Source organism: Chrysemys picta, chromosome 2 (assembly GCF_011386835.1).
Source record: "Chrysemys picta bellii isolate R12L10 chromosome 2, ASM1138683v2, whole genome shotgun sequence".
Lineage (NCBI taxonomy): Eukaryota > Metazoa > Chordata > Testudines > Emydidae > Chrysemys > Chrysemys picta.
In genome coordinates, this window is record NC_088792.1 from 195,570,865 (window position 1) to 195,592,175 (window position 21,311).

The 21,311-nt window shown below is 38.5% G+C and overlaps 1 protein-coding gene across 8 annotated transcripts in view; it reads left to right on the top strand.

Moving 5' to 3' along the window:
* RTTN (rotatin) overlaps window positions 1–21,311 on the top strand; it is a 179,007-nt gene that overhangs the window by 96,322 nt on the left and 61,374 nt on the right. For all 8 annotated transcript variants that reach the window (XM_065585178.1, XM_008164415.4, XM_024102084.3 and 5 more), the window contains 5 exons: window positions 2,296–2,367; window positions 7,750–7,942; window positions 9,710–9,792; window positions 19,225–19,336; window positions 20,566–20,758. In XM_065585178.1, the coding sequence (XP_065441250.1) occupies window positions 2,296–2,367; window positions 7,750–7,942; window positions 9,710–9,792; window positions 19,225–19,336; window positions 20,566–20,758 (653 nt within the window). The remainder of the gene's footprint in view (window positions 1–2,295; window positions 2,368–7,749; window positions 7,943–9,709; window positions 9,793–19,224; window positions 19,337–20,565; window positions 20,759–21,311) is intronic.

A 21,311-nucleotide genomic window follows, 5' to 3' on the forward strand; every position in this document is an offset into this window, starting at 1 on the left:
TTCATTACAACTCCCAGGTCTTTTTCTGCAGTATTACCACCTAAGCCAGTTATTCCCCATTGTGTGTAGTTGGGAATTTGATTTTCCCTTCCTAAGTGTAGTACTTTTGCACTTGTCTTTATTAAATTTCATCTTGTTGATTTCAGATCAGTTCTCTAATTTGTCAAGGTCATTTTGAATTCTTATCCTATCCTCCAAAGTGCTTGCAACCCCTCTGAGCTTGGTGTCATCCACAAATTTGATGTCTACTCTCTGCTCCATTATCCATTCATTAATGAAAATATTGAATAGTACTAGACCCAATACTAACCCCTGTGGGACACTGTTAGATACGCCCTCCATTTGATAGTGAATCATTGATAACTACTCTTGAGTATGGTCTGTCAACCAATTTTGCACTCATCTTATAATCATTTCATCTTGATCATATTTCTTTGATTTGCTCATGAAAATATCATGTGGGACTGTGTCAAAAGCCTTACTAAAATCAAGTTGTATCCTGTCTACTGCTTACCCCTATCCCTTCAGCCGTAACCCTGTCAAAGAAGGAAATTAGGCTGGTTTGCCATGATTTCTTTTTGACAAATCCATGCTGGCTATTCCTTGTAACCCTACTATCCTCTTGTACCTTACAAATTGATAGTTTAATATTTTGTTCCAGTTTCTTTCCAGATATAAAAGTTAGACTGACTGATCTATAATGCCCTGGTTGTCTTTGTTCCCCTTTTTGAAGATAGGTGCTATGTTTGTCCTTCTCCAGTCCTCTTGGACCTCACCGACCTCCATGAATTCTCAAAAATAAATTTACTAATGGTTCTGCTAGTCCCTTAAATATCCTGGGATGAATTCCATCAGGGCTTGCTGTCTTGATTACATCTAACTTACCTAAATATACTTTCACCTGTTCTTTCCCTATTTTGGCTTGTGTTTCTTTCCCCTTATTGTTAATATTAATTGTGTTGAGCATCTGGTCAGCATTAACATTTTTAGTGAAGGCTGAAGCAAAATAGGCATTAAGAAATTCAGCCTTCTTGAAATGAAGCTATAGGTTTGTTCTGATATCTCAACTCAGAGCTAGACAAACACTGATCTAAACGGGGGTGAATCTGAGAACCATTTATGAATTTAATGTAACACACTTCTCAATTTAAAATGAAATAGGAATTTTCCTTCTCTATTTTCCTTATAGCCATAATAAAGTTTTGAACGGCATGAGGCACCTTCTAGTGAAAAATAGAGCTAGGAATGTTCAGCCAATTGTTTTATATTTTTAATTGTGTTGAAAGAGTTTAAAATAACATCTGTAAATGTCTTTTCAGTTTGCTTCAATGACCACAGTGCAACCAAGATGTACTTAGATTCAAGCTTTATAATTGAGTTTTAAGACATTAAAAAACACTTCAGCTAAACATTTACTTAACAAATTACCTATTCCAAGTAAAACCACTTGTAAGCATTGCTGCACGAAAAAAGCTTTAAAAGAGTTTAAACCTCTCATATTGTAAAACTTCCCACGTCATCATAAAGCTGTTGGGATCATCTTTTATTGTATTTTGTAAAATGATTCAATGACACTAGATAGAATAATTTCACATTTTATCATTGAACCCATTGTTAAAAATATCCCCTAGATATTTAAAGGGGAAAACTTAAGTGGCCCTGTGTTGTTTGTGTGGCAGCATGTGTTTGGTGCTGCACAAATAAAGAAAGACACTGTCCTGCACCAATGATCTTACAATTTAAACAAAAATAGTCAAGCACATAATGGACTGAGGGTAATTGTTGAAGGACTTTGCTGAAGTGCAGTGTCTTAGAAAGAGTCAACTTGAAATCTACCCATTTTTAAGTTTGAAGTAGTCTCAGTTACTACACCTTCCCCAGACTTACTCTGCCTTTTTGGTGTGTTTAAAATCACATTTCTCTGTTCTTTTAAAATATTTTTCTCTTTACTGCTGCTCTGTAAAATCCACACCATTATACTGGGAAAACAATAAACTGCTGTATAAAGTGCTTTCGGTTTCACAAAGTGAAGATTTTTTTTCTCTCTCAAATATTTTTGTTATAGTAGTTGTAGGTGTTTGTGATTTTTAAGTTGACTGTGTCCCTTTTAAACTTTCTAGAAGCTTGAAATTTGAAACAGCCTCAGGAATATTTAAGTCAGCAGGGTGACTTGCTGATTAACATATCAATTTGACCTGTGCTTTTGCTTTTAGAGTGCTGTTGGGTCTGGTTACTTTGCTTTGTTTAGCTGCTGCAGCAAGATGGCAGTATCGATGCTTTCATTTCTTTTTTTAGGCTGCTTTTATTCTTCAGAATCTTCTTGTAATCCCAATGCCAACTGAAGAACTGAAAGATTGTGCTTGGCAGGTGAGTGACAACATTTAAGTAAGAGAAGTCCATGTGGTAGAAGTAGATTAATTGAAATTAAAACAGTTTTGCATCCTCAGATATTTATTGCATGTAAGTATAAGTGAAAGAAATCATTCTGTGTAGCTGTCAGAACTGACTCAGGTATTTTTCAAAGAGAAAAATATGAATATTCCTATTCTTTTCATGTTTTCAGTTAGAGTTGGAGAGAGAAAATATCTTTTTGTTTAACTATATGGAATGCAATATACAAAGTGCAGCTGATAGTCTCCATTTATATTAGTGATATTACATAACATGAGTAATTCAGATTCCTTGAGACATATTAGTAATTTGTTTTGACCAAACTCAGAATAAGATAGAAAAAAAGACCTCTTTGGGCATATATTTTAATACATTATAAAACATCTTAAAAGTATCAATAGGTGGAAACAGTCATCATTCCCTCCCCCCCCCCCCAAAAAAAAAATGGTGAGGATCATGCTGTATAAATAACCTTGGTCGCTCTTTTTAAATTTAAAATGTCAAGAGCCTCTGTGCATTCCCGCTTGTGGGATATGGTATGCCTGGTGTTGAGATGTGGAACTGCCTTGAAAAGCCATGTTCATTAGTGGGTGCACAAGAGGCCTTGCATGAGGGTAATGACCTTTCCCTACTCTGTCTGAGGGAATGCACCCTTCAACCACCTCAGTTCTTTGCCATCAGCACAGAGAGTGAGCAGATCTCATCTTTGTGTTCTCAGACTAGACCTTCCCTTATCCTAGGGTAAGATTTTCTTGTAAACATTTAGAGTGGCACAATGTAAAGTTCTTCCCTTGTCCCAGGAGTCTTTAGCCCCTTAAACTTTTGAGCCCAGAACTACATAAGGACTTCAAGAGGTACATTTCCTACCTGGTGATCATATCAAAAAGACACCCACATTCAGCGCCTTCTGTGGCTGGGTGAGACCTACTTGGAAAGTCAGTATGCAGTTTATATGCCTTTGCTTGCTGTGCCATGAAGAGAGAGAGAGATGCTTGAGGCTTCAGTCCCATCTTGTTCTCATTGTATATAGCCTGGTACTCTGATGGGCTCATTGAGGATGCAGAGACCAGCCTCTGTGCCAGCATAATATTACACCCGACCCAAGATACACTTTCCACTTTTTCTTCAGTGCTGCTTTCTGTCACTGGCTTGAAACCAGAATCTCTTTGACTGACTTATATTTGGAGCAAAGCCCTTACATGGCTAAATCTAAAGCAGAATCAAAGAACAAACCAAGATTGCCTATTAAGTTCTCAATAGCCTTGGAGATACTGGAGAAGTGCCCATCTGAGCACCTACTCCTTATTTTGCACCATTAGCCTTAGCACCAGTTCTTTACCTGTCTGGCACTGACTCCTCTGTCGCAGCACCACAAGCTTACTCAGGACCCATTTGGAAAAAAAGAAGAGGAGAAAGCATATGGCCCCACAAGAGAGGCAAAAACAGAATACAAAAGAGGAAGTGCCATTTCTCTCTTCTTCTGTACTCTGACCCACAAGTGCTTTGTAGACATAGACAGCGGTGCTGTTGCCTCTTCTCCACACTCCTCCAGAGCAGGATGTCATGACACCAATTTAACTTGGACCTCTCAAAAGTTTAGATTCTGCTAACACCTTTGATTTCTCTGTTTTGAGAATCCCCTGACTGAAACACAGGACACCAAACCTCTTCCCTTACCTCAAATCCACACATCATAATACGGAGGCCCTCTTCAGTTACTCATGTAGCATATGTGCAGCACTTCTCTTTTGGAAGTTGCGAGAAAAACATCAGCACTGGTGCTAATAACTGATACACTCTGTTGGCACCAATGCCCTCATCAGCACCTGTCTCTCATTCTGCATAACCAGAGCCTTCCTTGTCTGCACCAGTCCCCCAGATCTGCAGGAAATTCTGCCTATATCTCAGGAATGGAATTGAAACTCTATCAGAGGTACCCTACAAGACTCCTTTGGAGGCACATACAGATGGCACCTCACAAGAGGGTCAACAAGTATTGAGGAGAACATTCCTCTCCTCTCTCTTATCTGTGTAGGCCAGAATACTATCATTATAGTGTATCCAAAACCAAATCCACTTCATTTCGCTACAGCTTGTAGGGGAGGAGAAGATGAAGGTAGACTCTCAAATCTGGCTCTTGTTTTAGTCTTTGTACAGGACAGTTAAATTTAGCTGATGTACTTTTAGGCCTGGTCTACACTAAAAAGTTAGGTTGACCCAGCTACATCACTCAGGGTTGTGAAAAAATCTACATTCCTGAGCAACATAATTAAGCTGATCTAACCCCCAGTGTAGGCAGATCTAGCTTGATGGAAGAGGTCTTCTGTCTACCTAGTTACCTCCTCTCGAGGAGGTGGATTACCTATGCCAAGGGAAGCACCCCTCCCATTGGCATAGGTAGTATTTACACTGAAGAGCTACAGCTGCAGCATTTCAAGTATAGACAAGCCCTTAGTTGAGAATTATAATATAAAGACATTTGCAAGAGGTAGCCATTGTAACATTTTAATATTGGTTACAAAGATTTTCACGAAGTTGCTTTGTCTTTATAAAAGAATTTTCACAGGCTTAAAAATAAGGTGTGAAAGAATCAAATCACAATCTTCCAAGTGAGGTGTAACAAGTTTGTAACTGCTATTAGTACTGATTTGAGTCAATGTAACTCTTATTAAGAAATGCAATTTAACTGAAATGTCATTTGTCACTTAAGTATTCATGCTGAAAGATATTATCAAACAAGATTTCAAGGTAACTGGTTGATTTAATACAGTAGAGAATCAAGTCACCAATTTAAAATGTAAAATTACTACCAGGATTAAACTTTGTACTGGAAAAAAATATAACTTCCTCCCCTCCTTGGTGTCAAGTGTAAGGTGATTTATCTGTAAACCATCTAACACAAGAAAGTTCAAAAGAAAAACTGACAAAAAAACCATGGAGAATAGTAAGGAAAAGTGTTATAGGCATGCAGTGCATTAAGATTTTTATCCCTGAGGCAAACATTTAAAAGGTTGTTAATAGAGAGTGCAGCCCAGATTTTGGATGTTAATGTTTATTGCATAGTTAGTGTACTTATTTTTCTTGATAGCAGCAAGCTCTGTGTCTCCCACGTCTTTAAAATGGCATAGCAAACTTTTGCCATCGGTAAAAATCAACCCATATAATTTGATGTTATTGGATCACAACACAGTATGTTATCTCAAGGTTGTTGAAGTCAGAGCATGCTGTGAACATAATTGGTGAAAGACTTCAGTGCTTTTTAGCACACCCCTGTGGCCATGAAGTGCTTGGCACAGGATTTTTAAACTGGCATAGACCTCTCTGGATATCAAAACTTGAACTCAATGTCATCACATTTATTGTCTGTAAAATTCCCTGATTATGCAGAAGTTGTGGTTGATATAATCAATGCATAGTGCTGATAGCTCTGTGCATATGGAGTGCAACCCTGTAACTCATTGTTAACGATTTACACAAAACACAGACGTATTTGTTGAAGTAACTGTTGCAGTCTTATTGTGTATCAATTGGTGCAAAAGGCAAATGTTGATTATTTGCACTGTTATGTATTGGGGGAGGGATAGCTCAGTGGTTTGAGTATTAGCTACTAAACCCAGGGTTGTGAGTTCAATCCTTGAGGGGACCACTTAGGGATCTGGGGCAAAATCAGTACTTGGTCCTGCTAGTGAAGGCAGGAGGCTGGACTTGATGACCTTTCAGGGTCCCTTCCAGTTCCAATTCTATGAGATAGATGCTACATTACGCACACTGAAAAGAAAAAAAGGTACTGCTGTGTTATCACTCAGAATAACTTTATAACCCAGAGTACACTTTGTCCTTCTAGTTTGTTACCCACTTGTTTTTCTTCCAGCTAAGCTTAAATTCTGCAGAAATTGATATATTAGGGCCTGATTTGAGGCCCATTGATGGTGACAGGAGTCTTTCCATTGACTTAAATGGGCTATGGATCAACTTCCATGCCCTTCATATCCCAAAGAAAGCTACCACCAATGACAAGTTGTTTTCTTTCAAGGAATTTTTACACTAGTTTCTCTTAAATCAGTGTGAACTGCTATTAGGACTTCTTTTCAGGGTAAGCTTTTCTTGTAATGTGCTTTGAACATTACTCAGTGTGAGTTCCATTGTCAAGTAATTCTTAATTATTGTTTACAGTCAGTTCGATTTAGGTCTAGTGAAATCTAGCTGAATGAATGTTAAGTTCATTGCATATCATGTTGGGAAAATATTTTTAATCTAAGAAGTCATTATAATAGTCTTAGATTGCAAACCGTCCTGTTAAGTCTTTCTCTAAAAGGGTAACCCAAGTCTTCAGATATATTTGTTTCTAAATTCATTAAAAATGAGTGCTTTAGAAACTTCTTGTCTTTAAAATCATTCCCTATCCCTCCTTGTATCCTTGTATTTATTTAGCTGTGTCAGATTTTCTCTTACTGTTCAGTATATTTTATTTTCTAAATAGGTTTATATTTCTTATTGGATTGGAATGAATGGATACATCTTAGTGTTTCTGTAGCTTCAAACAGTATCTAATTTGTTCTGCAAAAAGAAGAACAGGAGGACTTGTGGCACCTTATTTTGTTCTGGATACTTATGTTTAGGGGCAAAGAAATTAAGTATATTAGTATGCTGTGAAGGTGCAATGTCCTTTAGTGGATCTGCCGTCACCCCCAAACTCTTAATATTATTTTTATTGTTGTTAAAAGTATGGAACTTTCTGGGCAAAAAGTATGATGTGCATTGTAATATATGCCCTCTCAGCACATGCTTTAGCAGCAGCATCTATTGGCTTCTGAGCCAAGATTTCTAAGATTCCTTAAGTTATTTTAGCAACTTTAGCTTTGCTCAAAGCTGCTCCTTTTTCCCCTTTGAAATAAACTGTCAGTTGCTATTCATGAATAGAATTAAATGAGAAATTATAACAACTTTCTAGAGGCAAATTGTAAAGCTTTCTTGATGATCTATATAGGAGCAAGCACAGACTGAAATTCATACTCTGATATTATAATTAGCCACCAGAAGTCTAGTTGTTTAAATGTTAAGTTATTTTCAAACAACCAGTTTTTTTAAAAAATTGACTACTTGTGATTTACCAAAAAAAAGGCCTAAAACTGCATTCATTTGTGATGAATGCTTTAAACCCATATAATGTGTGACTGAACATGTTGCCATGATACAGAACAAGTTTGCTTATTTTAGTTAAATATAATTTATATGGTGAGACTTTTCTTCATACAGACTGTATAGTAAAGTTTTGGGCTTTGTTTCCCCCACAGGAAGTATGTTTTGTAATGTAGATTCCTGTAAAGAAATACATTTTGATTACCCTTGTTTCCTCAGGGGCCTTGTGTACATGATGAAGAGTCTGGTCTGTCTCATATAGGAAAACCTGCCCTTCAGGCTCTATTATATCATTGCCACTTCTATGAACATTTGAATAAGATGGTGAATCACTGTTACTTAGGTCGATACACATTTGATTTGAATTGTTCTGTGGGAGACAGCCTCATGGCAGAAAAAAATAGCATAAATGGTAAGTGACATTATTTATAACTTCAATGGTATGTTTTTAAGCCAAATGCTCTTCTAGCTTGGAATTCATCTGTAGGTGTTTTTACAGAACGTGTTTATTCATTGCAACTGTCTTTTTAAATTGAATGTATACTTAAAGAATTAAGTTGTGTGTGTTATAAAGTTAGAATTGTTGGTCTCTTAAAGGTGTAAGAATTAAAATTTCAGTTCATCTACTCCAGTATCCTAGAGACAATTATGTATTTTGTATATGTGTTCATAGAAGTTATAGATGGAAAATACCTGTTAGATTATCCAGTCCATCTTCCTGCAAAAAGTAAAGATGATGGGAAAATACTTAAATTAATTTAACTTTTAAGAGGTGTGACTTTGCAGTACAATAGCAATGAGAAAGCTCAGGGAGGCATTGAATATGTGGCCTGTTCTTAAAAGTGAAGCGGCCTTCATAGCCTCTTGAGAAGACACAACTTGTGTGTCTTAAGGAACCTCCACAGGGGCTCTTAACAGAATGGTTCTATTCAGACTTACTCTGATATATGACATAGCAAGGAATGTTGTGTGGTGAATATAGGATATTATTTGGCACCTATGGAAGTAAATTCTCTTTGTCCTCAGAGGGTGAATGATTGAACTCATACTGATGCAAGTCAGAAGAGGAGAGTTAGCTATGACTCCATATATAGGTTGTCCAAAACCATTTTGTTTGTTTGATATAGTAATTTTTTTACTACAGCATTGCACAGACTCAGAGAATTCATGTATAGGATCTCAGCAGTGAAATGATTGTACATCACCTTGAAATTACTACTCCTTGAGTTAATTTCCAGCAGGACAACACCCTTACTTGTGTCTTAAATTAATGTACTCAGGGCTGCTCTATACCACAGAAAGGTGCTCTTCAATCGGAAACATAGTTTTGAAAAATCTGTCTACAATCATTTTAGGGTCATTGTTGTCTTACACTTCCTCACAACATTTCTTTTTCATTTCTCACAATAGGTTCTTCTTGGCTTATCCTATCTAGATTTCCTTAAGCTATTCTATTAATTTCTTAGTGTTTGATGTATTTTCCTTACTTACACTCTACAGTGTTTTGAAAGAAGTTCACCCAAGGTGCAAAATATCTATTTCTAAGGGAAGAAAACAAACCAAAACCTATCTTGAACACTTACTGGATTTTTACTGCTGGAATTTTTAGTATTTGTATATGTAATCATACAGTCTTGTGCTGTACAAAGCTAGGCAGAATTGGGTTTGGTAATTATTTTCATGGGAGACCTCAAAGGAAAGCCTACTGTAGTACCATACAGTGTATTGTTGGTGACATAGTATGTGGCACTTTTCATTCTCTGCCCACCTTTCCTCTCTTTTCTGGAATCCTACCGGATATTGGGGATTTGGAGAAGTGATAGAGGGAACTGAGGTGGTTGGAGCACCAGGACCAGTTTTAGAGCTCCACCCTTAGAATATTGGCATACACCAAGGGAAGGGGTTAAGAGGAGCTCATGTGCACCTCTGTGGCCACTGCTAATAAAAGTTCTACTGTCTGAGCTGCCCCCAGCTGGCACATCCCCTAAGTGGGAATATGCAGATCCTGTCTCAAAGAACTCCTGTTACAAGTAAGTAACCTTCATTTGCTTAGTAACTTTATTTTCTTGGTTGATTATACCCACCTTCCTTTCCATGCTTTCTCTACCTTTTCGACCATAAAAATAAAATCTTAAAACAGCTAATTTTTTAACTATTCTATTATTTCCTTTTTCTGCAGATTTTGATGACTCTATTAATCTTTGGAGAGTTCCATCCAGTCAAAGCCAATCTCCAAGTTCTCAGTCAACATCTGATACTATGGTAAATGCCGTAGCATTGCATGCATATTACATTTAATGTTGTTTATGTCTGTTTTCTTGAAAATATTATATAATGTAAGTGCTAAAACTGTAAAAACTGAAAAACTAAGTTACGCAAACATCAAGCTTTACACTTGTTTAGTTTTAGTAAATTGAGTAAAACCTCTGCATTTAGTCACGTATGCAATTTCAAAAATAGTGGCTTAATTTGCCCAGTTAAATATGCATGTAAACTTCAATTCTAGAGCCTCTAAATCTGATGAAATTTCCTAAAAATTGTGTTCTAATTTGTTCTATTGAGTAAATCCAAATGAAGTTGTTCCTAGCTACTTTTTACTTTGTCAAAACTAATGCTTAATGGTTATACATCAGCATAATGTCACAAGATCATGACAATGGGTCAGAATATCATTGTATGCAGGTACGAAGTCACAACATCTTTTGGGCCCCAAAATGTTTTTCAAATATATGAAAATTCTACAAGCAATATTTGCAAGACATAGAACGTTAGCAAATCTCTTTCTGGCTAGAAGAATGATAGCTGCAATACAAGACTACAAGCATACATTATCCGTCAAGATATTAAATGTAAAGCAAGAGAAAATTGAAATGGATCCTCAGGGCTCAAAGAAGGGAGTCATAGGATCTCTGAAAAGGAAAAAAATATTGTACAACGTTCATATATTACCTGGTGTAAGTTTTATATGTCTTGTCTACTCAGGGTTTCCCAAATGTTAGTCATGACTCCCCAGAAGGCTTTGAGATATTGCACAAACATTTTAAGTTTAGTAAAATGTAATTCATTAAACTTAAAATGATAAAAAATTAATGCAATAGAAACCCTTTAATGGTATGTACCTTGAGGTCACTGTATTGTTATAACCTGAGCACTTGAGGTGAAACTAGCTGTATGAGGAACATAGATACCTTATTATCTAGAACTTCCAGCCAAGGCTGCATTTCAGACAGCCGCCAAAAAAATGTGCCCAAAAGTATTGGTAAGACCTGTCCAAAAAGGTTCAGGTCTGTTTTGAAAGAGGGGACGTTCGTGGTACCGATAACAGAATTAAAGAGGCACTTGGTCCACCTTGTAAAAAGACCTCAAACCTGAAAGTGAAAGATGATACCATATTGACTGACAGGCAAAAACAACTTGACTGATGGATTGAGCATTACAAAGCACTCTATTCAAAGGATGCCATTATGTGTGATACTGCCTTAGCTGCCATTCCCCAGCTTCCAATGATGGACCAAACACTAACTCTTGAAGATCTAGAGAAGACTATCAAAGAGATTGTGCCTAGGAAAGCAGCAGGCAATGACCAGATACCTCCAGAGCCCTAAAGGCAGGGGTGAGGAGCTTGCGAGTGACATCTGTGTACTTCTCCGCGCCTGTTGGGAAGAAAGCCATATACCCCAGGATCTGAAAGATGTAAAGATAATTACTCTATATAAAAATAAAGGGGATAGGGCAGCCTGCAACAACTATCAAGGGAAATCTTTGCTCAGAGTGGTCATCAAGCTTGGAAGAGTCCTGTTGAAAAGATTCCAAGTCCTTGCTGAGAGAGTCTACCCTGAGAGCCAATGTGAGTTCAGAGCTGGATGCTCCATGACTGACATGTCCTTCACATTGCACTTGTTGCAAGAAAAAAGCTGTGGACAGGCACCTCTCTATCTAGCATTTGATGACCAACAAAAGGCCTTTGACACGGTTAGCAGGAATGACATCAATAAGATCCTGTTGAAAATTGGCTATCTGCAAAAGGTACTCTCCCTATTCAAGGAGTTCCCAGAGGGAATGAAGGTAATCATCCAGTATGGAAATGAAACATCATCCAAGTTTAGTATTGATACTGGTACGAAGCAAGGCTGCGTCTTAGCACCCACTGGCTTTGGTATCTTCTTCTCTATTCTTCTTAAGTATGCCTTTGGAAATGATCAATCTGGCATACTAATTGAATTGAGGATGTAAGGTAGCTTGTTTAACATCAGATGATTCTAGCATAGAAGGCATGGCACCCAACTTACTATTCGGGATCATCTTTTTGCAGATGACACTGTATTCGTCTGTAATTCACCCGATGAACTGCAGGTCATGATGAACAAGTTTTCTGATGCATGCACCAAGTTTGGCGTGGTAATCAGTATAAAAAAAACAGTTGTCATGTCATGAAGTACCGACATTCTATATAAAATCTATGTCAATAATGAGGCTTAGGACAACATGGATCACTTCTGCCATCTCAGCTCAATTCTTACCAGCTCACTTAACCTGGATAGGGAACTTGATGCTAGAATCAGCAAAGTTTCTGTTACCTTTGGCAAACTTACCTCACGTATTTGGAACAACAGGTTGCTAACCCTGAACACAAAGGTGTCTATCAGGCTTGTGTCCTTAGTATCCTCCTTTATGGTTGTGAAAGTTGGGTTACATACTCCAAGCAGGAGCAGAGATTGAGCAGTTTCCACTTCCACGGTTCTAGAAAAATCCTTGGAGTTACTTGGGACCAAACGGATCACCAATAACGAGATCCTTGAGAGAACCAACCTAAAATCTATGCAAACTATGCTGGACTTTCACAGGCTTTGCTGGTTGGGACACATGGAGTACATTCCTCAAGATTGTCTGCCAAAGGCTGTGCTCTATGTCCAACTTAAGACCTGCCCACAACACAGAGGAAGACCAAAGCTCTGATACAGTGACAAGGTGAAGTAAGGCCTCAAGAAATTCAGCATTCCCACTGACAAGTGTGGAAAAAACTTCCTAGAATCGTTCAGTTTGGAGAAACCAGGTTAAGACTGATGCAGCCACTGCAGAGCACCCAAGCTGAGGCCCACAGGCGAGCCAGGAAGCAGAGTATGCTTCAACTGCCATCTGGTGAGTGGACCTGTAGCCACTGTGGGAAGGTTTGCCGCTTGCACATAGGGCTTTTTTCCCATACCATTGCTAAGCACCACTGACGGACCAACTTTGTCGCATCTCCTTTCATCTATCAAAGCATTGGACAGCCATAACCAGATGTGTATCTTTAAATTTGACCTTTATCTAATTAAAGGTACCAAGAGAAGATTACTCCAAGCCCAACAGATGTCATGCTTTCCTCATCAAACCTGAGAGAGAGCCTATATGGCTTAATTGGTGAGAAACTGCAGGAGCATTTATGTACAGTGCAGATTAAGTCTCACTGACCCTAAGTAACTCAGAGTTGCCAGCTAGTAAACCAAATCTCCAGCAGGAACTGCTCTTTGATATTGTAATAGAAATAAAAAAAAAAAATCCAAATTCTTTGCCAGAGTGCTAATCTCTGTAAACTGAAGCTGCTCTTTGTCTCAACTGGTTGAACTTCAAGATTCTTTATGGAGGCAACTACTGCCTCTTTTCAGTTAATCTCTAGATCTGTTGGGTTATTTTTTGACATACTGAAACATAATGGTGTTCTTTTTCTTTTAATGGATAATGATGGTTTTGAGTGCCACACAATTCCTACTTTCATTAAGCTATCTTATGCCAAAGACCTCATTAAAAATGGGTTCCTAATGGTCTTAAATAAGAGTGTTATTAAATTATTATTGTTATTTTTGGCTTCTCCTGCTTTCGACCTACTTCTAATGTAGAAATCATAAGAGCTTTCACTCCAATTAATCATAGAAATTGACTGTTGCTGAGAAAACTAATATAATACCTATTTCTTATATAGCAATTTTTCATCCATAGAGCTCAAAGTACTTCACAAAGGAGATAAGTATAGTTATCCCTATTTTACAGATGGAGAAACTGAGGCACAGAGAGGTGAAATAATTTGCTCAAGGTCACACAGCAGGGCAGTAGCAGAGCTTGGAATAAAATTCAGGTCTCCAGGGTCCAGTCCAGTCCTTTGACCTATCTATTTGTTCACACTGCCTCCTGTTGTAAGATCATATATTGTAGGATCGCTCTGGATTGCTGATTTTATACCATATCTGCATCTTTAGTTTTCTATCTTATGGATAGTGGAAACATGTAATTTCTACTTCTCCTAGAAAGTGTTTCCTTTCAGCAGATAGAGTATAGTAGTCAGATGTGGTGAAAGTACTCTTAAATAAGACGTTTCTTTTTAACTTTCCCGCTAATTAATAGTCTCGCTGAACACAAGTGACAGTTATATTATTTGTATTTTATTAGCTTTATATTATAGTATTAGGTGTCCAAAGACCTCAATCAGTACTGGGGCCCCAACATGCTCAGTGTTGTACAAAGAGATAGGACGTCGCAGTCCCGGTCCAGGAGTGCTTATCATGTCAGCATGACCAGTTTGCAGTAACTTTTACAGAAGGTGGCACGGATTGAAGAAACTAAAGCCATCTCCGAAATGTGGCCATAACTTTCAGTGGTGACCATCCTTTCCTAGGGAACCTTCTCATTATTTTATAAATGTGTGTTTATGCTCTGGATCCATGGCTATCAGAGTGTTATACAGTCAGGTGTTTAAACCTTGGGATGGAGCTCTCACTAGAACTGATTATTCAAGGTCTATTAGGGAAATTCCAATTGTTTTGGGGGCAGGGTTAATACTCATGGTAAAGAAAAGAACTTAATTTGTAAGTAATGGTAGAGGAAGGACAAAAACTCAAATTTCTTTTGTAATTTTTGTTTACATTTATGCTTTCCATTTTATTAGCTAACTCACAAATACCCCTTACTTTCCTGTCTTTTCCAATCTTCAAAATCTTTAGTTTTTATGCCATAAGAAAGTTAAATTACTTCTGGTGAGAGGACATAGGTAGTGGTAAAAAGATCCTTTTACTGGATATAATGTCTTTTACCTTAAGTTCATCACCATCAGAGATAAGATCTTTCCTTCCTAGAACAGCAGAACACTGTGAAAATGACGTTGTTGTTGTATTGTATGTGTCCAGTTTAGATAGCAGAAAAATTCTGTTTTTAAGCTTTATCCTGCTGTGATGCTGTGAAGCCATTACCAGCAAAGGCTTCACTGGTGCAAGAAGCTAACTAGGTACATTTTTATAACCAGTTTAAATTATTATGGATTTTTACTTACCTAAGACCTTGTTTTCCTTTTCTTGGGCTGTAAGATTCAGGCAGCTTGACAACACAAAGAAGGGATAAGGAAACTGTAAAGTGTACATGTTTTACCTGTACTATATGCTGTGCTACTAATAGTTTCTTGAAGTTTTGGATGACCATAATTGAGATTCCTTCTCTAAGCTTATTCTGTATGTAGTAATGAACTCATTCTTTCAACACCTGGGCACACTTACGCCTTTGCTGGTTTATGTAACGTTATTTACTAAAAGAAGAACAGGAGTACTTGTGGCACCTTAGAGACTAACAAATTTATTAGAGCATAAGCTTTCGTGGACTACAGCCCATGCATCCGAAGAAGTGGGCTGTAGTCCACGAAAGCTTATGCTCTAATAAATTTGTTAGTCTCTAAGGTGCCACAAGTACTCCTGTTCTTCTTTTTGCGGATACAGACTAACACGGCTGCTACTCTGAAACCTATTATTTACTAAAGATTTTTCTATGACTGTTGGAGAGTTTCTTTAAAAAGAAACGGAATTATTGCTTTAGCCAATCATTTAAAAGATTTTCGGAGTGAAAGTGCAGTGCTGAATCAGTGCAGAGTTGCCCATAAGTGGGCATCTCTTCACTTTGCTGACCATTGTGACTGCTGCTTTGTATTTGGGCCTGGGGTTTTTTTGTCAATCAATCTTCTGATATTTTTTTTAGTAGTTCGGGTTTATTTTATTTCTGGATCCTGACCTTTACTGAATTACAAGACAGCTGTGCTACACCTTTCTTTCTGCATGTACCAAGGCAGTTCAGACCTGTCCATGGGCCTGCAGAGATTGCCAAACCTCCCTGTGTCAGATTTGCTACTTCTGGTGATGCAAACCATGGCGATTCAACACTCCTGTCTTACCTGTTAGCTTCATAACTTTTGAAGTTGTTTTGAGGAAGTTGCAAGCAAGGCTTTCATATTATCCACTTCTTAGGGGGCTTTCTTTCTTTTACTTTTATTTCTTTCTCCCCCTGTCCCTCCCAACAAAGCTGAGCAAGTCTAAGACTAAGAGGTGAACCCCAACTGAGAAGAGACCCTCTCAGACCCTCAGATCTCCCAAAATTAGCAAACACTTGCTCAGAAACTACTTCACAGAGACATCAATCCTCTTGAGTGCTTGGGATTCAGCAAACTGGTCTCTGCTCATTCAAGGATTTTTCTTCATGAGTGAGCCCAAAGTTCCCCCTGAACAACCTGGTCTGGTCCACCTCTAAAGGGATAAACGACAGACTCCTGACCCTGATTCTTAAGTGGTCAGTTAAGACCACTTGACAAGGAGTCTGACATCCATTTAGACTCTCCATCTGTGGAAAAGGAAGATCTGAGTTCTGTTAGGATGATCCCCTGCACTTCGTCTCCAGTTATATATTGGAGAGTGAGGAGCATCATGTGTGATGTGAATAAGCTCAGGACACCTCCACCAGCATGGGTTATGACCTAAAAGGAGAGAACAGACAAAAAAAAGTAGTTGGTCCTCAGGGGGGACTACCATATACTCAAAAGGTAATCAAAAGGATTACCATATGCTCAAAAGGTAATCAAAAGGACAACCAAAAAAAAAAATAGAGTGGATAAAGCCCAAAAGCTGTCCTGATGCTCATCGATTTCCACAACCTCTAGCATCTCCCCAAAAGAAGGGAAGCTCCACTTTGGATCACGGTAACAATGAAGCTGAGAAGCATAAGGAAATGTTTTCATTCAACTTCATTCCTTTTTCAAGGAGGAATGGGAAACTTCTAACAAAGGGAAAAGGCTCTGTCAGCAAGCTTTGAAATTCTATAGGATAATAGAAACTTTTTCCTTCACCCTCCCCAAAGCCAATATAGCAATTGTACACCCCACGAAGAGTATAGTTCCTGCAGACAAAAAGATAGAAGCCACTCGTAGAAACTTCTTCAGAATCTCTGATCGCTTTATTTGCAGCCACATGTTTCACTAGAGCCACAATTTCCCAGTACAACAAGCTAAAAAGACCCAATCATCATAATAAATTCAACTTGTATTATGGAAAATATCTGTAGCCACTGCATTTGTGATTCCCTGAAACTGGTAGCAAGAATTGTAGCTAATTCAGTGGCTGGATGTCACATCTGGCTTTAGCAGATAGCTATTTTAAAGCACATTCTTGGTGCCTCAAAACTGTCTGGTGGACTCATGTTTGAGAACTATTGATAAGGTGTCAGAGTAGCAGCCGTGTTAGATGTAGAGTATGCATCCGAAGAAGTGGGCTGTAGTCCACGAAAGCTTATGCTCTAATAAATTTGTTAGTCTCTAAGGTGCCACAAGTACTCCTGTTCTTTGTATTGATAAGGTGGTATCTGATGACCTGGACAAGCTAAAGCTTCTCACTCCAGCAAAGTCCTAGGCTGACTACAAACCCTAGGCAACGGCAGAGGTTCCTTTTTAGACAGATCCAAAGCCCATTGAAGTCAGTGGGGTACCTTTCAGTTGATTTTGGTGGGCTTTGGATGAGGCCTTTTGCTCTTATCTACAGAGAAAGAGAAGGGAATCCTCTTGTGCCGGGGTAAAATCTGGACATGGAACACCCAGAGGAAACCCCGATCAGATAACAAGTCCAACCCGTCCTTCCAGTCCAAACAGTCACTGTGGTTGTAACCAAATGTCTCCATCCAGAAATAAGTCTAGGGGCAGGCTATCCCACTGCTCAGATGCTTGGTTCCAGTTGACTTCAGATTGGTGGGCATTGGAGAATGTAGAATGGATACTTGCTCCACATTGCTTATTCATTACTTCTTTAAATTCAAGAGACACCAAGAAACATCAAACCATCTGTGAAGAATGTGTGAAGAATATCTGTATTTTTTATGAACATTGTGGGAATCCCCATTTGTTTGATATTCAGAGGGTGACAGATATAAGGAAGCCCTATGGTTAACTCAGTGCTATGGGGCTCTGTAGGACTGCAGGAAAAGCAGACAATGGATGTAGTTAATTCCCATCCCTGGTATTCGACACACAGTACAGGTGCTAGTTCCTTTGTAAGTTGACCCGTGCCATGTTCTCATCAGCAGGCAGGCAGGTGGCCCTGAAGGGAGTGGGAAAAAACTTCAGGCAGGAGCTTCTAAACAAAGGGACTTGGCAAAAGCTAAAAGATATCCTGGGACCTGAGCAACACCTAAGGGGGGGGGGGTGAGGAAAGAGGTAAGACTGTTTGAGAGGCAGCATTTGTAGGGGACAACCTGTCTCTCCCTTTCACAATGCTTGGGGTGGTGCCTGGGTTAAGCAGAACACATTTAAACTGGAAAAGAAAGGCTAAGTTTAGGTAAGACAACGCATGTAGGCTTTTGATATTTTTGACCCTTCTCTCTGCTTGCAGTGTTCCTATGATTAAATAAATCATACTGTTTTGAATAAGCTATTTTCTGACCCTCCTTGTACCAGCTGGTCACAGCTTCTGGAGAAAAAAGAACTAGGAGTACTTGTGGCACATTAGAGACTAAGAAATGTATTTGGGCATATTCTTTCATGGGCTAAAATGAACACTGGCAATCATACTGTGGCCAGGCAGCATGAAAAGCTGAAATCTAAATGCTTCAGTGATTCAGATTCTTTTCCAAGGGGGATGAAAAAAATCATGACTTACAGAAGAAAAACAGAATGGGATTGGGAGGCTTCCAGTATATTGAACGTCTACCAGTCAAGAAAACTGATATGCCTCAGTAGGTCTGTACTCCTTCATTAGGGTTTGCAGTGACAGGACATTTTACAATGAAGTGTTTAAAGAGAAGACTTAGGTCCTGAACCTAAAAAGACTTACTCAGGCACTCATGTTTAAGGACATGAGTAGCCCCATTTTCAGTTCAGTGGGGCTGCTCACATGCTTGAAGTTAAGCACCTACATGATACTTTCCAGGATCAGAGCTTAAGTGTTTTAAAAAAACCTGTCCATTGAATGCACATGTATTAATATAAACAGCTAGTGTAATGTTCACAACCAACTGGTGTGTGTCTACAGCAGTTGCTAAGGGAGGAGCTATTTGCTTACTGCTACTCTGGTTATCACATTTATCTGAATATTTAACTATATTCACTAGAGATGAAATCAAAAGGTATGACAAAAATAATTCTGTTGTGGCAGGTTTTATTCCGTTTTGCATAGTTGAAAACAGTTGTGGAAAAGGCTGAAGTGCACTAATGATCTGTCATGACCACTGGGCATGTGTCACTGGCACTGTGGAGCTTCAGGCGAGGCCAGGAACCAATTTTTTAACACTGAGTATTAAAACAAACACACACTACCCCATCCCCTCCCAAACACTTTGCTCCTGAAAAATTAACTATCTTTGGACAATAAACACCATAATACTAACAAAGAGTGAATCAATTGCTTTGTTTTTATCGCTTCCTAGATCCTTTCTGCCTCACCGTCAATGGGGAGTGTTGATGAGCTGCAGGCCCCTATCCCGCTAGCATCAGCTTGTTTTGTCCCTGAAACACCAGTTGACCGGCTTATGGCTCAAGGTAAACCAGATTTCAGTTTAATTTTTAAATGTATCCATGGACATAAATATTTTTTGGTTGCTTTGGGTTGAGGGGAGATTAGCAATATTGCATGAGGTTTTCTGTGGAATTGAAAGTAAGAAATCCATTATCCTTGTGAGAAGGGAGAGAATTACATAATTAATTAAATACATCAGCTACTTCTTAAAGTTATAGCTAATTTTAAAAAGTATCTTTTTGGAAGTTGGTTGGTTTGGCGACCTGACCCACATTTGACCCAGTAGTCTAGAAATAAAAGGTTCTATGAACTAACAAGTTGGTAATAACCAAAAGTTGCATGTGGTGGCTTTTTTGTAGCCTATCTGAAATAAATTCATGGTCTGTCAGTTTCTAATGGACAGATGTCTGCATTGCAAAAACAATCACCACACGTGGCACTGATTGGTGGTCTTACTGGTGGTCTCAGCAGTGGGGCTGCGTTATATGAGCACAGAGTCTGAACTTTCCTGGCATAGCTATGTAAGGAAGCCTTTAGAGATCTTTTTAGAGATACAGGTGTTGGATGGACTTCGGTTTTCATTGCTGTCAATTTGTCAGCTTTCCAGAACACTAGGCTTTCAGTAGAGAGATAAATGTCTCGCATAAAGATCTTCTGTTATGAATTTCTTTGTCCCACTCTTTCCCCATCTCTCCTAATCTGTCCTCAATCTAAAAAAAAAAAGTACTTCGCCCCCCTGTAGAAGAGTGGTTGTTTTTTAAAGTGATTGTTATGTTACAATGAAAAACTGTATTTTTAACATTTTCAGGCAAATTAGCAAGCATTATGAATATGCTTCTCTGGATTCCTCAGTCATAGAATCTGGGCATCATCTTACTTAATTTATATAATTTGTGATATATTTTATTATCACAAATGATTAAATAAAAACAATAATTAAGGGAAACACTGCATAAAAATATTTCATTCATTATTTTAATTTTTTCCCGCTTGTCTTTTTTCTGATTATTCATTTAGGTTTCTTGTTCCGCAAATTGCCAAGCAGCTTTCCATATTTAACTTCTTATAGTTTGAGGTGTAACCATATGAAACTTCATATGTTTTGTTCCAAGAAGCTCTTGTTTTACTGTTTAAAAATCTATAGGGGAGTTGGATACACTGGGTAGCAAATAAAATATATAGTTCTTTGTATTATGTAATTACTCTGTCTTGTCTTTGGATGAGTGTTTTTGTTTTGGTCACTGTGTTCTAGGTCAGAGTGACACAACCACAGCAGCATCTCCACATGATTCTCCCCAGTCAGGTGTTCTTTCTAATCAGTGTGCTCTAGTCACACCTCCTCTCCTATCAGCTGTATGCAGCCTGCTGGACAACCTGCTGGTGGTTGTTCCAAAGGACACTGGAATTGCTCTTCGACAAGCACACTTACTAACACCTCTCAGTAGGTAAGAGATCAATAACTGCTGAGCTACAAACAGGTGCAGCAGTAAAGGAGAACTAGAATAGGATCAGCAATATCCATGTTTCTAACCAGAACTTTGTGACAGATATTGATTGGCTCTCGGGTACTCTGAAATGTTCACTAACACTTTTTAAATAAAGCTAGCAGACGCATGTGTTCATTTTATGCTTACGGAAAAGGTACCTATTTCCAGACAGATGATTCTCATTATTTTCAGTGAGTCTTTCTGGTACAGGTTTTCGTCAGTGCAGGCATCTCCTCTTTCCCTCTGGTAATGATTAACCTTTGTTCAGATGGGTATTTATTTATTGTCCATTTTTGAATATGTGATCATCAGACATTGAGAGTTGTAAGTGATTATATTTCATTGTGATTTTTTTTCATTGCACAAAGTGTATGTTTGTGTATATTGGAAAGTTGGGTTTGGAGGGGAAAGTGGAGTTTGACAGCATGGGACTTGTCCTTTTTCCCTCTCCTATATCTCCAAGTGATATTTGGCTGCTGTGAGAGGGCTTAGGTTTGAGACCCTCCCTATT